The sequence below is a fragment of the Heliangelus exortis genome, chromosome Z (genome assembly GCF_036169615.1).
Source record: "Heliangelus exortis chromosome Z, bHelExo1.hap1, whole genome shotgun sequence".
NCBI lineage: Eukaryota > Metazoa > Chordata > Aves > Apodiformes > Trochilidae > Heliangelus > Heliangelus exortis.
Window position 1 is genome coordinate 28,541,980 of NC_092454.1, and position 18,646 is coordinate 28,560,625.

Genomic DNA, 18,646 nt, shown 5'->3' on the forward strand with positions numbered 1-18,646 from the left:
GACTGACAGACATTGGGCACCCTCAGTTGGGCATTGAGAAATCTAATATATTACAGCAAGGGCAAGTGTAAAGTCTTACATCAGGGGTAGAACAACCACAGTATATGTTGGGGACTGAGCTGTTGGAGAGCAGCACTGGGGAAAGGGATCTGGGGGTAGTGGTGGATGGAAGGATGACCATGAGCCAGCAATGTGTCCTTGTGGCCAAGAAGGCCAATGGCATCCTGGGGTGCATTAGAAGGGGGGTGGCTAGTAGGTCAAGAGAGGTTCTCCTCCCCCTCTACTCTGCCCTGGTGAGGCCACATCTGGAATATTGTGTCCAGTTCTGGGCCCCTCATTCCAGAAGGAACAGGAGCTGCTTGAGTGAGTCCAGCACAGAGTGACCAAGATGATGAAGGGAGCGGAACATCTCCCTTATGAGGGAAGACTGAGGGAGGTGGGGCTCTTCAGCTTGGAGGAGAGGAGAATGAGGTGACCCCATCAGTGTTTATAAATATGTAAGGGGCGAGTGTCAAGAGGATGGAGTGAAGCTTTTCTCAGGGGTGACTAACAATAGGACAAGGGGCAATGGCTATAAACTGGAGCATAGGTGGTTCTGTATAAATATTAGGAAGACTTTTTTTCACTGTGATGGTGACAGAGCATTGGAACAGGCTGCCCAGGGAGGTTGAGGAGGCTCCTTCCCTGGAGACATTCAAAACCCACCTGGACACATTCTTGTGTCACCTACTATAGGTGACCCTGCTTTGGCAGGTGGGGGTTGGACTAGATAACCTTTTGAGGTCCCTTCCAACCCCTAACTTTCTATGATTCTCTGAGAGCCTACATCTCCAGGTGTCCCTGGCTGATTGATCTAAGCTTCTCTTAGAGGGACATGCAATGATTGCTAAAAACTGGCCTCTTCTTTTCCACACCTCCTAGCACAAACATTGCTTTTGAAATATTTGTGCAGTGTTCACACAGTCGTTGCAGTGGATTATTTGTGGAAATGGCCCATACCTGGGCAAACAAAGGGGCTAGTTAAGTATGTATGAATGTTCATAAAAAACTGCAACTGGGTGACTCAGAGTCTCACAGCTTCTTCTCTGTATTTCCAGTAGAAATGGAAAACTACCACTGAAACTAGCGTCCTTTATTTTGTTCTTGCATGAGTTCTGTCATACAGGCACAGATAGCACTAAGAATTAAATGTTGCCAGAAAGAGGTAATGCTGGAAAGTCACAGTTGAAAGAAAAAAATTTTCTTGCCTTTGAAGTCCTTTTCATTTCTTCCAATGAGTTTCTCTGTATTCTCCCACAATGCAGCTAAGGACTATGTACCTGATCGTTTATAATGAGCAATATGAACACAATTTTTTTACAAGTATTCTGTTATGCAAGAATTTTCAGTCACACAATTGATTTCAAAGTGCAACATAATTCCAGAAATAATACCTTTGAAAGTGTCATTCTTACAGTCAGTTGAATTATAATCCTTATCCCACTTCCCCCAACAAAAACAACACCCAACCTTTAGCATTAAGGTAAGATTCCACTTAGGACACCAAAATATATGAATGATTTCATTGTAAGCACCAAGTGTGAAGCATAGTAATAAAGGAATTACTGTAATACAGGCTATCACAGTGTCCAACAGACCCTGATGTTCCAGAGAGGAGCTGCAATACTTGCTAAAGCTGGAGCTATGAACATTGTTGGAACTTCTAGCCACTTTGTAGATTGCTTTAAATTTTTGGCATTTTGGCAGTCCATCCAACAGTTACATATTCTAAAAACATAAATGTCAAAGCTGAGAAAGAAAAAAATTCATTCTTTTATGTCCAAAAAAATTTCAGTTGTTATGTAAATGAGAATATAATACGTAGTTCCCTCTTCCCTTACACTACCAGAGATACATTGCTCACATCCATTGTTTGTTATATTGGTTTTCTTTGTCAAGGACTAAAGGTGTATTCTAATAACATTAACAGCAAATTTTTGAGTTTTTTTAAGCTAAGTTAAAAACCTAGAAGACACTGATTGACCAATAAGCAAACAACCACATTCTTTGTCCTGCACCAGTGGCTTCATACAGCAATATGCTCGTGACACTATGGACCTCCCAAACTGCTCTGTCTTTCCTTCTTGTCACAAGTTTTACGAAGTTGTGGTGAAGTTGTCTTCTCTAGAAATCTGTAGTGAAAGGCAAGCTTCTTCTGTTCATCACCTGGATTCCTGGGGTATAGACAAGTTCTTAACTCTGTAAATTTAATGGGGCCATTGTTTTGCAGGCTTCTGAAGCACAGATACTGATCTAAGCCCTACTGGCACATAGCACAGACTAGACCTGTTGCCTGGGCTTTCACTTTATGTCTAAGTCACAGGCTAATGATCACTGCTATAGCAGTGCTTTATTTACATTTAGTGATAAGGTGCCCTTAGGTCTTTAAAAGCTAGAGAGTAAATTCAAATAATAGATAACTGAAAGATATTTTATGCATTGACCTTCTTCCTTCTTTTTATGAGAGCTTTTTGTAAGGAAAAGTTGCACTTCTGATTTTGTTATTGAGGATAAGTACTGTTAAATAAACAAAATGGGAAAAAGAGACACACACAGAATGCAAAGTATTTGTTTTATGAAATAAGTAAGAATTTTTCTAAAGACATTATTGTGAAAAGTTTTGTCATCTAAATCAAATAAATTGGCTAATCAAGTACTAGTTTGTAAGCAGACAAAGGCCAAAGCCATAGCAGCAATCTAGGTATTTTTAGAATGCATCAGTATCTGTGAATATTAAGCTAAAGAAAATAGAAGCAAAATAAGCCAGTTATTGCAAAACCTAGATTCAGATTGTGTCACAGAATATGGAAAGGATAACAAAACCCTGCGTAAGTTTGTTGCGTTGTTTTGGTTTTTTTCTTTTCCACGTTTTAGCAATCCAGTTTAGAGCCCTGTTCTTGAACTTCCAAGCTTTGGGAAGGCAAAGTGAAATTCCATTTAATTTTGTACACTTGAGACTTCGTGTGGTCACCGTTGTCTTTCAGAACTGTCTTTCTTCAGTTTAGCTTTTTTTCATATATCAGCTCTTCTATCTCAGAAAGCCAGACACCACTCTGTGGGCCTGGTCATCCAACCAGTTTTTAACCCAGCTAAGGGTGCACTTGTCCAAGCCATGACTGCCAGCTTTTCCCAGATGATGCTGTGGGACTTAGCTGACATTATTTCTGAAGTTTAAAGCCAGAATTTTTGAATGCATAATCTGTTTCTGAAAGAGAACTTCAGTCTCTGTGGAATAACATTGACATGCAGGATGATGCATGCATGAATGCTGCCTTCAGTTTTTATTTAGACTAGATGTTAGTAGTAAATCCATGCAGTGACTGATTGAGTAGAAGTTTATTTTTCATAACCACTACTTTATATAGTTCTTTTTTTTCTCATTAAACTTTAACATATGTACTGCATTGCTGAGTTTAGTGCTATGAAGTTCGCTTAATGCTTACAGCTAAATCTATTGAATGTCATGAGAGATTACTATTTACATATTGGCATTTAACTTACAAACTAGGTAGACTGTATTTATGAACATATGTAACACAGCTCAAAGTAAAGCTGTCAATGAAAAATGAACGGCATAAAGAGTTCTAAAAAATGCATTAACTGTTTTGGTTTCATTCCTTAAAACCATTTAATTAATGAAACAGTTTAAAGGTAAATAATTTTATATTAATTTTAAGTATTTGTATATTATTTTACTTTTTTGTAACTCTTTTATATGGGGGGTTTTATATTAAATTGTTATTCATTTTACTTGGCTCATACTGACAAATCCAATATCTTACTTTCCTATTTCCACATAAAGAATTTATTACTTTCTCACATCATCTGCTACTGGAAGAAGACAGGTATTTTATCAATATCAATGGATATGGTTCCTTTATATTCTCTGAAAAGTATTTCCTGAGCAGTTTCACCTACATTTATAGAAGAATACTACAGTGAGTACATTCTTGATGGTGAATACACATGGTAGTATTCCTACCTATACACATATCCCACTGATGTCAAGCTGATTATTAGTGCGGATAAAGTATACAAAATTGGTATAGTTAAAGGTAAAACATCCTTGCTCAGTGATATAACTGACAGGATAGCCTTTGGCTAGTGTCAGGTTTTCATTCTGATTATATTCTTACACTGGGCTTTTAAAATAACTGAGGTCAGTGGGATACTTATGGCTGGCAAACTTAAATTGAGAATTTGTAATTGTGTGCTAAAACCTTGAAAACTTTCTTTTCCTTTCTTCTGGACAATTTGAACTTCTCTTTTGGGATTTGAACACATATTTAAAATGTTTAGACACATATTTAAAATGCACAGTTATGTCATAGTTACACTCTGGTTTCCATGTGCGTTTAAATGTTCTTCCCAGAAACTGGTGTATTAAGGTATATGCATAATTGCCCAACAGAACACATCTCTCAGAAGGATTTGATTTAGTGAAGAGTTAAACAATTGTTTATTGACAATACCCCAGTTCCATAGGGTAAATTCCATGGGATCTGATAAGACCCATCTCTGTGTGGCTACTGAGGTAAATGGTGGATGAATTTGCAAAGCCACTTTCCATCATATTTGAAAAGTCCTGGTAGCCTGGTGAAGCTCTCACTGACTGGAAGAGGGGAAAGAAACATCATCACCCTTTTCAAAAAGGGAAAAAAGCAAAACCCAGGGAATTACAGGCTGGTCAGCCGCACCTCTGTGCCCTTTAAAGTCATGGAGCAGATCCTCCTGAAGATTCTTTTAAGGCACATGGAAAATGAAGACATGATTATTGGAACCAACATGGCTACACCAAGGACAAATATTGACTGACAGATTTGGTGGCCTTTCACAGAGTCAGTGGATAAGGGAAGAGCAACAAACATCATCTATCCAGACTTGTGCAAAGCATTCCCTGCTATCCTGCAAGATAACCCAGTCTCTAAGTTGGGAAGACATGGATTTGATGGACCAGTTGGTGGATAAAGAACTGGCTGGATGGTTGCACTCAAGAAGCTATGGTCAATGGGTTGATGTCCAAACGAACACTAGTCATGAGAGGTATTCCTAAAGGGCTGATACTGGGACTCAGGCTTTTAATGTCTTTGAGACATGGAGTGCACTCCCAACAAGTTCACTGATGACAACAAACTGTTTTGTGTGGTTGACACACTGGAGGAAAGGAAGGCCATCCAGAGGAAACTTGACAGGGCTCATGCCAACCTCATGAAGTGCAATGAGGCCAAGTGCAAGGTCCTGTACCTGGGTTGGGACAATCCCAAACACAAATACAGGCTGGGTGGAGGACAGATTGAGAGCAGCTCTGAGGAGAAGTACTTGGGAGTGTTGGTTGATGAGAAACTTGACATGATCCAGCCATGTCTGACTGCAGTGCAGAAAGCCAATCATATACCCTGGGCCGCATCAAAAGAGGTGTGGCCAGCAGGTTGAGGGAGGGGATTCTCCCCCTTTACTTTGCTCCTGCACCTGGAGTGTTGTGTCTGGTTCTGGAGCCCTCAACAGAGGAAGGACATGGAGCCATTGGAACAAGGCCAGAGACAGGCCATGAAGATGATCAGACTAGCAGAAAGTCTTGAAGGAATCACTGGCACTAGAAAGGACTAGTGAGGGGTAGCAGATATTTGACAGTCCGAGCAGCATAACTCTTAGCTTAAGGTCAGGGAGCAGAAAGGGCCAGTGCTTCAAAATGGACAGGGAGCCAGGAGAGAAGGGCAGCAACACAGCCACCAGGGCAGGGGCCTTATCAGGTCCAGCAGCTGATAAGCTGATAAGCTATGCACCCTTGCCTGGAGTCCCAGACCTCTGGGAAGGGGCATGGGTGGGGACCTGATATAAGGCTAGTCAGGGCTTTTTAGTGTCCCTGCCAGCCCTCTTAAACCTGCAGTGCATCTTCAAAAGAGTGCTAGACTTCCAGGAGTAACTGTGGATGTAGTTTTGTAGCCTGGCTGAGGATCTGTGATAAGAAAGAGAATGAGGAAGATAGTAAAAGCTGTTACAGAGGGTAAGAAAGTGAGCAGCTGCCAAGGTTTGGAGAGAATATTGATACATCATTGTTAGACTTGTGAACGTGATGGATATACAGTCATGATTGGTCTTGTCATCACTTGCTGCTCTGCAAAGCTGGAAATGCAGGCAGTGAGGGCAGCAGCAAAGCGGGCAGCGGAACCTGAGGTTGATGCACCTGCCAGAGGAATCAGGGGCAGCCCCTCACTCCTAACTCCTGCTCACACAACTCTGCTGACAAAGGCCTGATCCAGGCCAGCACATCTACACCACATCAAAGCTAGCATAAGCACAGCCAGGAAAACCTGGGGGAGAGATGGGTCTGCTGGGAGGAGACCCTGACTGATCGGCTTAAGAAATAACTCATTTTGAGTATTAATTCAGATTTTCTTGGACTTTGTTATATTAAACAGTACCAGATATGTATCTTTCCCACCTGTTACTTCTTTAAGTACTATTATGCATTTTTCATCTTTCGTTTCACATCATTGCATAGCTGGAAATCACAAACAGCTGAGGGGATATAATTTTTTAACTTTATCTGTTTCAATGTTATACTATTTTACCTTTAACTCTAAGATATTAGGGATCTTAATGGAACCTTTGATAGTTCTTTTGATAGTCTTTTGCTCCAAGCAGGCAGCTTAACCCCCTGCAAATGCAGAAGGCTCAAGTAGTTCTGCCTTGAAAAATGCTTCAGAATATTAGTGAACTACCAAGAAGAAAATGAAAACTGATTCCACTTGGAGCATAATCTCTTTGAAAGAATGCTAGTCATCTAAGAGTAACTTTGAGGAGGAATTAAACAGAATGGAAAGCATTCCAAATAAATGAAAACTGGTAAGTAATCAGAGATAGATGTCACACATCCTAATGAAAGGGAAAAAAAAAAAACCTGAGCGTGTTTAAACATAGCCATTCAAACTTCCTTATAGAGAAAACATATCAGGAATTTTCTGGGAAATCTGGTGCTATCTTAATTCCTCCTTGCTATGATTCATTATTTTTGCTACTCATGTTATCTGTCAAAATTAGAAAATGGTCTGGACAAAGAGCTGAAACTGACTGGGCTATAGTTCCCTGGATTTTCCTTTTTTCCCTTTTTGAAAATGGGGATGATGTTTCCTCTCTCCTGATCAGTGGGAACTTCACCAAACTGCCATGACTTTTCAAATACAATGGAAAGTGGCTTTTACAGCTTCATCTGCCAGTTGCTTCAGGACCTGCTGGTGGATCTTGTCAGGCCCCATGGACTTGTGCACCTTTAGGTTCTCTAGATGGTCTTGAACCTGATCTTCTATAGCTCGCCTTGAGCTTCACATTCCCCACCACCCCCTCCATGCTAGTGACAACAAGGTCTAACATAGCACTCATTGACTCCTCTACCACCTGGAGAAGCAAATTGTTGCCAATACATGCCAGGAATTTCCTGGTTTGCTTATGCCCTGCTGTGTTCTGGGGCCACTGCTTGGTTCTGAGGAACATGTTATACTCCAGAAAGAGCATAATATAATAATATAATATTTTTCTTTAGTTTTTATCCTTATTGTTTCACTAAATCTGTGTAGTTTAGTTTCCAACTGTAAGTCTCTCTCCCTTATTCTCTCTCCTTTCTTTCAGGGGGATTAATAGAAGGCATCTGTCATTCAGTTAATTGCCAGCCCAGCATTAAACCCTGACACCTTGACAGTGAATAAGTGTTTCCTGATGTTCTGACAGCACCTCCTGTGTTTCATTTTGGGTCCATTTTCTCTGGTCCTGTCACTGGGCACAGCTGAAAAAAAAGCCTGGTTTTGCCTTCTTTGCACCCTCCCTTTTTGTCTTTATAGACATATATATCCCCCTCCCTCTGATACTGCTCTTCTCTAGGCTGAATACTCCCAGCTCCCTCAGCCTTTCCTCATAGGATACATGCTCCACCATTGTACTGCCCCTTTGGTGGACTCTCCATTAACTTAATTTCTCTCTTGTTCTGGGGAGAACTGGACACACTACACCAGGGGTGGTCTCACCAATAGTAAGTAGAAGGGATGTGAAGATTAAGCCAGCAAAGAAGAATGAACACAGAGCAAGGGGGGGTTGTTTTCACCTGCCATATTAATTTTACATATAGATTAAATTCACTGCCACAAAAAGAGGAGTTCCCATTATGGTAAGTGTAGAATTAAAGTAAGAAATTTTGCAAATGCTGATCAAATACAATATAGTGAAATTAGTAGGTTGCTGCTTTATATAATCCTTACACAAATTTTGTAACCTTTTTCTTTGTCTCTGCAAGGGATTCCAGTATGACTTTTGGGATACTCTTCTGAATTAATAGTAAGTTTTTTCCTAGAATATAGTTTCCTGCTCCCCCTTCACAGTGGCATCAGAAAAAGGCCTCCCATTTAACCAGTTCTCATGTCCTTATCCTAGTCATAATTTGATCAAACTCCAGCTGAAGTTTTAGAATTTACTAAATCCATTAGAATTTTGTTACAAAACTTTCTCTACTGTAGATTAAAAGCCTTTTAACTTCTAATAGTAAAGAATTATGGTCTGTTAGCTAATTTGTTCTGAAATTTTCTGTTGCCTTTTGTCCTTCTCATGGTTGTTAATTATTTCATGGAACACTTCACTTTGCTTCACTTCACATGAACAAGCATGACTGTTCTCTGTTGGAAAATAAACTTCTCCGGTAATCTTTCTGCACATTCACTTTAAAAGCCAGTTCTTGGAAGCTGAAGATCCAGTTGGTAGACAGTAGGGTGGACAGCAGCATTTAGAACAACTTCAGCAGGTCTCCATTAGCTTTAACAGCAATACATTAATAAATTCTTCACATTTCTTCTCCCTGAGCAACCTCCATTAAGTCCAAAACATTATCCCCCTCACAGTCTGTTACCATTTCTATTTGATCACTCCAGATACTTCCCAAGAAAGTATGGTGAAATTTTCTGGTAGGTTATGTATCCAGTCTTGAATGTCAGCAACTTAAATTTTTTAATAGCTTTAATTAATGTCTCACAATAAAGTACTTCAAAAAAGCTGGTTGTATCTACTGCATTTCTCAGTAAATTGCTTGTTCAGGAGCAATATCACTCAAGAAATATAATCAGTGCAAAAATGCATTGTATTTTATTTCCTCTCTCTAACCCCTTATTCCTGTGGCTTTCTCCTAGAGTCTGTATTGTGACAGAATGCAGAGTTGACTCCTAATTAAGTTTCTGGATATTCAGCTCACTATTTCCTTCCCAGATGAAGCCTACATTGTATACCACAATGCTACCTTCCCCAATTTTAGTGAAGATGTTGTTGGCTTCAGCTAAACACACTATTTTTTCATAGTGACCTCCACTCGTTTCTCTTTTTTCCTTTCCTTCTGTCACCTCCTATTATGCTAAAACCAAAACCATCCGCTGGGAGGGTGCAAACTAAATTAAGGTAGCAGCAAATACAGCTGACCTGGCAGATTGAGGGAAGTTCTTACATCTTGTTAGCATTATCTTTGTGAATTATTCTTATTACTCTAGCATATATGCAGTTTAGTGAAGATCAATATATTATTCCAAATGACATGCCCTACTTCAAGTAGAGAGAAGAAAAAAAGTCATTAAAATGCAAACACATCAAAAGAAGAATTTACTAATATGCTATTCCTGAAACAGGTTTTGAATGTCCCCATGAATGGAAAGTCCCCTACTTCCCTGGGCAGCCTGTTCCAGTGCTCTGTTACTCGTAGTGTAAAGTTCTTCCACATAAGGAAGCTATTAACCAGGATGTGTTTTGATGCACAGTTGAGGGAAAATATTTCAGATTATAGCCTGAAATATTAACAAGCTAATGTCAGAGTTTGGAGACTGTCATTGAGCAGCAGAGTAATGCCCCATCAGAGAGCATCTATCTGAGCTCCTGTGGGCTCAGGAAGGGCACTGCTGGCTGTGGGACTGGGGCAGCATCAGGGATGGACTGCACGGTGGCCAAGGTGTAGGTGGGGAAGGCCCAACTGCCCATAGAAGCCCATGGGTGTGGAAGCCCACAGCCCTCAAGCTCCATCCATTACCAGCTGCCCCTGCAAGCAGCAGCAGCTGGAACACGAATTTCTCATTTGTAATTTATCTATACAAATATATAGACACATATTTTCTTCTCTAATCTACGAGTGGATTGTGTTTTTTTTTCCCCCATCTCTATGGAGTTTTTGTGTTCCTAAAGAATACCTGAAAATGTGAAAATATGTGATTCTCTCTGAAGGCATGTAGATGCCAGGGGAAGAGAGGATGGTTGGATGCTCTGATTTTCAGTGTGATAGCAAAGCCACTGCTGATGTCTACTTAAGTCAGATTTATTTCACTTGTCTCTAAAATATTTTGTACTCTTGAAAAGGGAAGGACTCTTTGGGACAAACCTATAGTGGCCGGAGATTAATACCAGTAGTGACAACTCAAGGTGGGAGAGCTTCCCAGTTGCTCTTGTGCAGATGAGTAGGAAAATTCCCACTATATGCAACAAAACTTGGTACTTCCTTGTACATTTGACATTTTTTTTTTCCTTTTTTTTTTTTTTTCCCCCCCACATCTGGGTGGGACAGCATACCTTTCATACCTTTCACTTTTTCTAACAATTACAAAGAAGATGATTTTGAAACTTTTTGTTTCTTGGCAGAAACATTTACGTTTTTTAGGTGCTTGACCTTTTTTTTTTTTTTTTTTTTTTTTTTTTCCTCTCTCTCTCTCTTTTTCTTTCCAGTGCAGGTATTGCTGCAACTACGGGGTATGTGGCTCTCGTCCTGGCTCAGCTTCCTGTGCCTTCCGTGCGTGGACCTGACCCGCAGGCAGCAGGTGCCACAGCACCGGTTGCAAACTCTACGTTTAAAGCAGAGACTGCTCTGGCTGCATCAGTGCGAAACAAAACGCAGCTCATCCCGCACCGCACTTCGGCCTGATAAATCCGATGTTCACATTTCTCGGTGCCGTTCGCGTTCCGTGTCTGCCGGTGCGGGGTATCTGCTTCGGAGGGGAGCGCGGCTCCGATGCGGACGGGCAGAGCTCTCAGAGTGCTGGGATGGCCGCAGTTCCAACGAGCACCGGGCTGCTGCAGCCACTGCAACCCCTTCCTGCCACCGGCCCAGAAACGGACACTGAGGTACCAGCCACACCGGGCGGCCGGAACTCCGCGGGAAGGCACCCAGAGAGCCGGGACGGGGGCGGTGGAGCGGGGCGTGGTGGGGGCGGTGGAGCGGGGCGTGGTGGGGCCGGCCCGGCCGGGGCCTCCTTCCTTTGGAGGAGGAGGGAGGCCGCTGACACCTGACCCCATCGGGCTGGGCCTGACCTTGTGGTAATTAGAGGAGCGTTGTGGTCAGCCGTCGCTTTGCTAACCGGGAGGGGCTGCCAAGTTGGACCATGAAGGTCGGCGGTGTCGAGAACCCCGTGTTTGAGCCACCCATCCCTGGCCTCAGCAGTCAGCGCCAGGCGGCCCCGTCCGCAGCAGGGCCCGACGTTGTTTCGGCTGAGGAGGGGCCTTGCGGGTGGGGCCGCTTCGTCCCTAAGGCTCTGCAGCTCTGCAACAATGCCGAGGGCTACCTGGCTGCCTACAGCCTTCTTGCTATCTTCCAAGGTAATCTGTCCCCGCCAGCTTGCCCTGAGTAGCAGGCCTGATGCTCTTCTCTCCACCTTCCGTGGGTACTCGGCGCCTATGGGCCTTACACTAAGGGGGCATACCTCTGGAGGTGTGGTGGAAGCCAGGCCGGGGAAGGCAGGGGAAGAGTGATTTGGGTGATTTGGCTGGCAAGTGAGAGCCTGGCAGGGTTGCTGCAGCTGCCTGAGTCTGGCACTTGTTGCTGAAGGGTGATGATAGTGTCTTTGATAGGGAAAGAAAGTACCCTGGATTGCATTGGATTGCTCACACAGTATTTTTCTCTGTATTTCACTGTGTTCCTCCTCTTACTTTCCTGCCTGTTTGATCACTGCAGAGTCCATGGTCCCAATAGATCTGCCCTTCGTAGTCTACTGCAGCCCCATTGCTCAAAGGGAGGTAGTGGTCTGTGTATGCCTCATGGGTTCAGATACATGAGACAGATAATAAAAGATGCAATATAAGCCAATTGGCAAAACAGTAGTGCCATAGAATGTACTTGGTTGCCTGCCTGTGAACTAAAAAAAGTACCTTGGCATGGTTGGTGCTTTATGTAATTAAGATGGATTTTAAAAAATCTGATTTTGTCCAGTGGATCCTGGTGCAGACATCTTTTAATACCCAACAGCTTAGTTTAACTTTGGGAGAAAACATGAATTTTGCCTTGCTCTTGGTTTCATTTGTTCATCTTCAGATTTTCTTGTCCATATATTTAGGTTTTCTATAAAAAGATTTGTGAGGGCCTTGACAATTCTTAAGCTTAGAAAGTAGTAAAAAATGGTTGAGGGAGAGGAGAAGCATTAGCGTACCAAATGTACAGACTTGAGTCTTGCAAGGCTTACATATTTTTCTGAAGTGGAGCTATTAGATTAATGTTCAGAACCCTTCAATGCTATTAGACTAGCTAGCAAAGAAAACTGTGTTTCCTGAAAAAATGGGAGATTTTAACAACTATCCTTGTTGCTCATAAAGAATGAAACTTCCATGGAGGGGTGTGGGGAGATGCAGAAAAGAGATTCAGCACTAGGAGCACAGGCAGCCTGTGCCAAAGACATGCAGGATCAAACTGGCATGTTCCTTCCTGGAACCACACTGATGGCCTGAGGACAATTGAGCAGAAGATTGTGCTTAAAACCTAGAAGGATTTGACTGCTATCTGTGTGGCTTTGAAAATCCTTAGAAGAACCAGTGTTTCTTGTCATTTGTTTCCATGAGTTCTTTCTGATTTCAAACTGTTAAGAATCTGGTCTTATCATACACGTGTTATGTTAGAATAGAAGTGTCTAGAAATTTTGATTTTGGGGCATAGCCTATTGTTCCCTGCTTATGTTTGTTAGGTCAAGCTACAACAGGAGATGATGTCCCTTGTCCTGTTGTTAGCTCAATTTTTTTTTTCTAACATAGTAAAAAGAAATGGAGGAGTGGAAGAATGCAGATGATGGTTTCTGCCACAGCTGACAAGCAGAAGGCTTCAGATTATGCATATATATTTTTTGTAGTTTAAGAATATGGATAGGCAACCAAAAATGACCTGAATGTCATCCTAAAATGTTTCAGATTAAATTACACTGGAGAAAGTGTCTTGAGTAAGTAAATTATTTACACTAGTAAATTTTTTCATATAGCATTAATTTTTAAAATCCAGTTTGCTAGGCTAATTTGACCTTCAGTGCAGCTGAATAATGAATTTGTATAATTTAAATTTTATTATTAGTGTGGATAGGTTCCCACTCTTAAAAAGATCTTGTGTCATAAAAATCTCTGTCCCCTTACGATGCTATGGGTGTTGGTTATACCACTTGTCCAGGTCTTGGTCCTGTTATCTAGCTGTGTATGTGTACCAGACTTCACAGAGGTATTACTTTAACCTAGTTTAAATTTATTGCCTTAGTAAAGAAAGTTCTGATGCTTGTTTTGGTGCAGGCAGGCTGTTCCAGGCCTTGTGGTATTTATAATGAAGTTATCAGGATTTTCTGAACAAGTATCTTTCTTTTGGCTAAATCATAGAAAGGAAATGGGGCACTAAAGACTCAAGTGGCAACTCCTTATGAGAAGCAGAAAAAAATCATTTTCAGGCAAAATGTTCACTGCTGTATGTGAAATTTTGCAGAAATATTCTGGTTTTACAGGTTCACAGTTCAGATAAAAGCACACAGAACCCATTTGGGATTTTGAAGCTATGTGAGCTAACATTTTACTCTAGCTTTGGGTCTAATTACTTAATTTACCCTCCAAATGACAAAAACAATCAATGAGGAAGATAAGATTTATCTATGGAACTTACTAATAGACTTATAGGGAAGTTTGTTTGCTAATGCACTGAAGAATAAGCAAGTAATCCTTGGAGGGTTTTATGCAATAGGTAAGCACAGTAAGTAGTTACCTACTGTGACATGGTACGTGTGTGTTGGATGTGTGTGCTTAACTGAAAGCAGGTGTTAGCTTTTTTCCTATCTGCCAAAGGAAAGAGGAGTGGACACGCTGTAGTTCATAGCAAGGTAGAAGTTATTTTGCTATTTTGAGTGCAAGAAAGACTGTTTATTCTTCCTCATGTCAGTAATAATTTTATAAAGTAGAACAACAGAACTACTGCTTGAAACTGGTCTAGTCTAATCTGTTCGAAAAAGCATTGGGTAGCACTGATGTCTTACAGCCTGATAAGACATCTTAGCTGAAGGTCTTTTTGTTTTTTCCTTTTTCCCTGAGTATCTGCACACCACCGCTTTAAAGCCAGCACACTTAGAAAAACTGTAAAGCACTTTTCTTTGTTGTTGTTAAATTAATGAACAAAAAAGTACTCTTATGTTTTTTGTTATAGCAAACAAAGTTATCTTAAGATTAATCTGGCTTTTGTAGGTCAGTCCACACTACCTAAACTTCCAAAAGAGATGGCAGTACAGTAAGGTTTTGGATGAGAAGAATTAAAAAATAATTTCTATACTATTTAAGTGTTCAGATGTCCTTGTAGAATTTTTTTAGTTCAAGTTGGTATCATCCAGGCTCTGTCTTTCCTGAAGAGACTGGGGTGATTAATGTCTAGATAATGGCATTGAGGAAGCTATCTTGCTGTTCATCACATCTACATTTTTATAGTTAATTCTTAATTATCCAGTAAAATTAACTGCAAGGTTTTATGGCTTTTAGGATGCAAATTAGGAAATTAGAAGTGCCAACTTAAACTACAAGTAAAAGACAATGTCTTGTAGTTCTGTAATCAAGTTGTCAAATTGCACACCTACTTCATGGGAATAATACCTGAATACTTCTGTTAATCCCATATGTATTTAAGTGTGGTGGTCAAACTGACAGGTGAAATTGCCGTTCTTAATAAGAAGGCCATAGTAGAGTATTATAAAATTGACTGTTCCAAGACCTGCCTACTTAAAGTTGAAGTGTTTAGTTATAGTGGTCATCACACTGATAAGAATAAGTGCTGCTTGATCACAAATTCGGATTTTTTACATACATGGAGAACTCTAGGCAAATTGTGACAGCAGGGAGGGAAGTGGTGCTTCTTTGGCAAGGTCAGCCCAATCTACTTGCACTTCTGGATGGTGCAATGCTGTTGAAAACTAACTTAATCCATTGCTGTTCACAGTCATCTGTCCTTCTGTTCTTTGAATGACAGTAGAGAATTGTGTTTCATTTTATAAAGAGGAATGATAACTTCAGGGTCTGTGTCTTGAGATGACTCTTGAGTATAGGTGTGACTCCCAAGACTAAGTTTTTCCAGGGTACATATACCTTATTATGGGCAAAGTTTAATTAGCCTACCATGAAATTATGTGTCACAGTTACAAAGCAAATGTATTCATCTCATCTGTAACAGAATCCTATTTTGGGGATGGTAAAAGTAAACACTGGTAAATTTAACTACTTGGTATTTTGCATGGATACAGAAGGTGGGGAAGGATGGAAAATCCAAGTGAATACCTAAACCCAACACTTTTTAAGAAATGGCCAGTGTCTATAACATGCATTGGCAGTTACAGCTTACATGTTTCTACTTTTTGGTCAGTTTTGTGCCTAATTACACCAGCTCGTGCAAGGCCTTTTTGTGAGGTTTTCTGATACTTCTGTTTCAGGGAACTTGATTCAGAAGGCAAACTTTTTCCTAGTTGATCACCTTGGTTGCTCTGGAATAGTTACGAGCTATCTTTAAATAGCTTTATATTTTCTTATATGGGAACGGTGTCTGTTCAAAAGTCTTCCCTTCATGACAGCAGGAAGGGAAGTGATACTCATTTGGCAACCCTGATTTGAAAGCTATGTTCTGAACTTGATTCAGTTGTGGTTTGTATTCTAATACAAGTCAAAAGTGTGACTAATTTCCTTTTAAGTTGTTTAGTATCTTATAACGCTGGAATTCATTCTGTTTTAAATATGTCTGTGATTCAAACTGAATCTGGAACGTTGATAAGCAGAATTTGAGGCATGGTATTTTGCTGGTTTCAATTTTGAGTGTTCAGTTTCTAATGTCTACAAGAAAAAACAGGATTAAATAATTCTGTGCAGTTTGGCTGGCTTCAGTTAGCAATGTATCAATCTACTATATATCTCTATTTTAAAGCTAATAAATAGCTTAAAATATAACTATGTTCATGTATTAATTTTAGCTCTTGGATCACATGGTAAGTTTATATTTGTAACTGTATTAAAAGAAAGTACCTTTAAAGTAACTTTCACTAATTTTTTTTTTTTTTTTTTTTTTTTTTTTTTTTTTTTTTAGGTATTGTGGTAAATGGCCTGATAAACATTAGTATTTCAACAATTGAGAAGCGCTATGAGTTGAACAGTTCCCTCACTGGTTTAATCTCTTCAAGCTATGACATTGCTTTTTGTATCTTGTCACTGTTTGTGTCTTTCTTTGGAGAAAGTGGGCACAAGCCACGGTGGCTTGCTTTCTCAGCATTTATGCTAGGATTGGGCTCACTTACATTTTCCTTACCGCACTTCACTAGTGGAAAATACCACTATGGAACTAAAATAGAAGGTAAGCTTATCCTTAAAAAAAAATCTGTAGTGACTCTGCCATATCTGTTGGTTCAGGAGCTGTCTCTACACAGTGAACTTGATTTTTCAGAAAAGATTTCAGTGTCAATATAAGTTCTTGCCCATTAGCAACATTTGATTAAAATGTTTTTTTGACTTGCATTGATGAATGCAGCTAAAATTCACTTTGAGTAAAAATTCATGTGGCATTTCTTTGAATAGGGATGCAAGTTAGGTCAGTGATGTAGAATAAATGCTAAAGGAAAGCTGTTGGATTACAGTCTTCATGTTGAAAGGTGACCATATGTAGCCATTCTTCTGGGGTTTGAACTATTAAATCAATTTTGTATAATTCATTGTCATGTTTCACTAAATTCTTCTAAAATGGTAAATAAAACTTGAAAGTTTATTTGAAATAAAGAGAATAAGAAAAAGCTGTAGTAAACGATACTGAACAAAGCAGTACTAAAATCATGTTAGAAGCCAGCTGTCAGACTTGCCTATCTTTTCTCATAAAATTAGACTTTTAAGTGCAGTGTGCTCAGTGCCAACTATTGGTATGTCAGCTTAGTTGTACACCTGTTATTTATAAGGAAACATCCAGGTATCTTTAAAGAAGGATGACTTGCTCTTTTAGTCTTAAGTGTTTGTTGTTAATCATTATTTCAGCGTTTAGTCAGATTTATGTCTTCAAATGACTAAGCATGTTAGAGTGCTCACTAAAATTAGTAGTTGTTAAGAAATAGGGCCTCAGTCTTCAGGTTGTTGATTCTCAAATGAATTTTCCTGTGTGAATTATGTCATACACTTTCATGAGCTGCTCAGATGTCGACCATTAGTTAAATCTTGGTCCCCATCTATAAGTGAAGATCTTAGACAGAAGTTAATTGAACTTTTAAATGAACAATACCAAAAGAAAAAACTCTTGTTTGGAGGCTGTGAGTGGATATGATTACTTGCAGCCAGCAACAACCTTCTTTTGGCTCTGTTGCAGTCCCATTTCTCTACAGTTTCCCTTCCTGCTTCACTAGTATGGAAGAGGATTGCAGCCCCATTGTAAGTGTTTATTGAAACTCTACTGACAGTGTGGGAGTGTGAAGGGAGATGGCTTCTGGTTGAAACTGATCTGTCCCACTCCTACCAATTTTGATTGAAATCTCAGAGTCTGTTTTATCAAATGTATCTCACTTCATCTGCTATTAGTGATTTATCTTAACTGCATTTAGCTGCAGAATTCAATAGCACCACACCCCAAAAAACCTTCCTTGTTGCTTATTTCTTTGGATTAGTAGTTCATAGAGATTTTAATATATTGGGAGTAAACTTTAATGTTTTATATTAAAATCTACTACCTAATTCATTTTCAGACAGTTCCTAGTTGGTTACTCGATTGATTATGTTCATCTGTTGTATGTAAGCACAGTGAGTTTCACCTGCAGGACAACTTCAAGGTGTAATATAGTACAATATTTAATACAGCTGCTGGTTAATTCATAGATCTAGCCTAGGAAACAAAATTCATCTTCCCTTCATTATAAGGCTAACAGACTTCTGGAATTGACTGGTTTATGTTGCGATAATAATTTACTTTTATTCTGAGTATATACACATGAAACTCTATAAAATTATTCCACTGGGAATATTTACATAATGACTGTCTTCAGAAATCCATTGGAAGAGTAGCTAACCAGTAGTCTGTCTCTTTATACTTACATAAGTTAAAATATACTTTTTTCTTTTTTTTTTTTTTTAGCTATAGCAAGCATGTCTTTGCCTAATCTTCAGAAAGGCTTTGAACTCAAATTTGTAACCTGAATGTAACCAGCGATTTTTATATAGGATTGTCAGGGTTCACTGACTCGGATATTTGTAGTCAGGAACTCCATCTAGCGGTTTGTCTACTGAAACCATTCTGCTTCCAGTTATCCTTAGCAGAGAGAACTGTAAAAACAGCAGATGCTGTAAGCAGTGTCTAAACTTTACTCTCAGATCTTAC

The 18,646-nt window shown here is 39.9% G+C and overlaps 2 protein-coding genes across 6 annotated transcripts in view; one reads left to right on the forward strand and one right to left on the reverse strand.

The window, feature by feature from the left end:
- The window catches only part of PAM (peptidylglycine alpha-amidating monooxygenase), a 457,165-nt gene that overhangs the window by 156,065 nt on the left and 282,454 nt on the right, over positions 1–18,646 (reverse strand). The gene's annotated exons all lie outside the window — the stretch shown is intronic.
- SLCO4C1 (solute carrier organic anion transporter family member 4C1) overlaps positions 10,788–18,646 on the forward strand; it is a 53,578-nt gene continuing 45,719 nt past the window's right edge. For 2 of the 5 annotated variants that reach the window (XM_071730069.1, XM_071730068.1), the window contains exons 1-2: positions 11,266–11,640; positions 16,388–16,651. In XM_071730069.1, the coding sequence (XP_071586170.1) occupies positions 11,427–11,640; positions 16,388–16,651 (478 nt within the window). In that variant the 5' untranslated portion in view covers positions 11,266–11,426. Of the gene's footprint in view, positions 11,170–11,264; positions 11,641–16,387; positions 16,652–18,646 lie in introns of those variants that run through there. The other 3 variants (XM_071730070.1, XM_071730067.1, XM_071730066.1) reach the window with 3 other exon arrangements.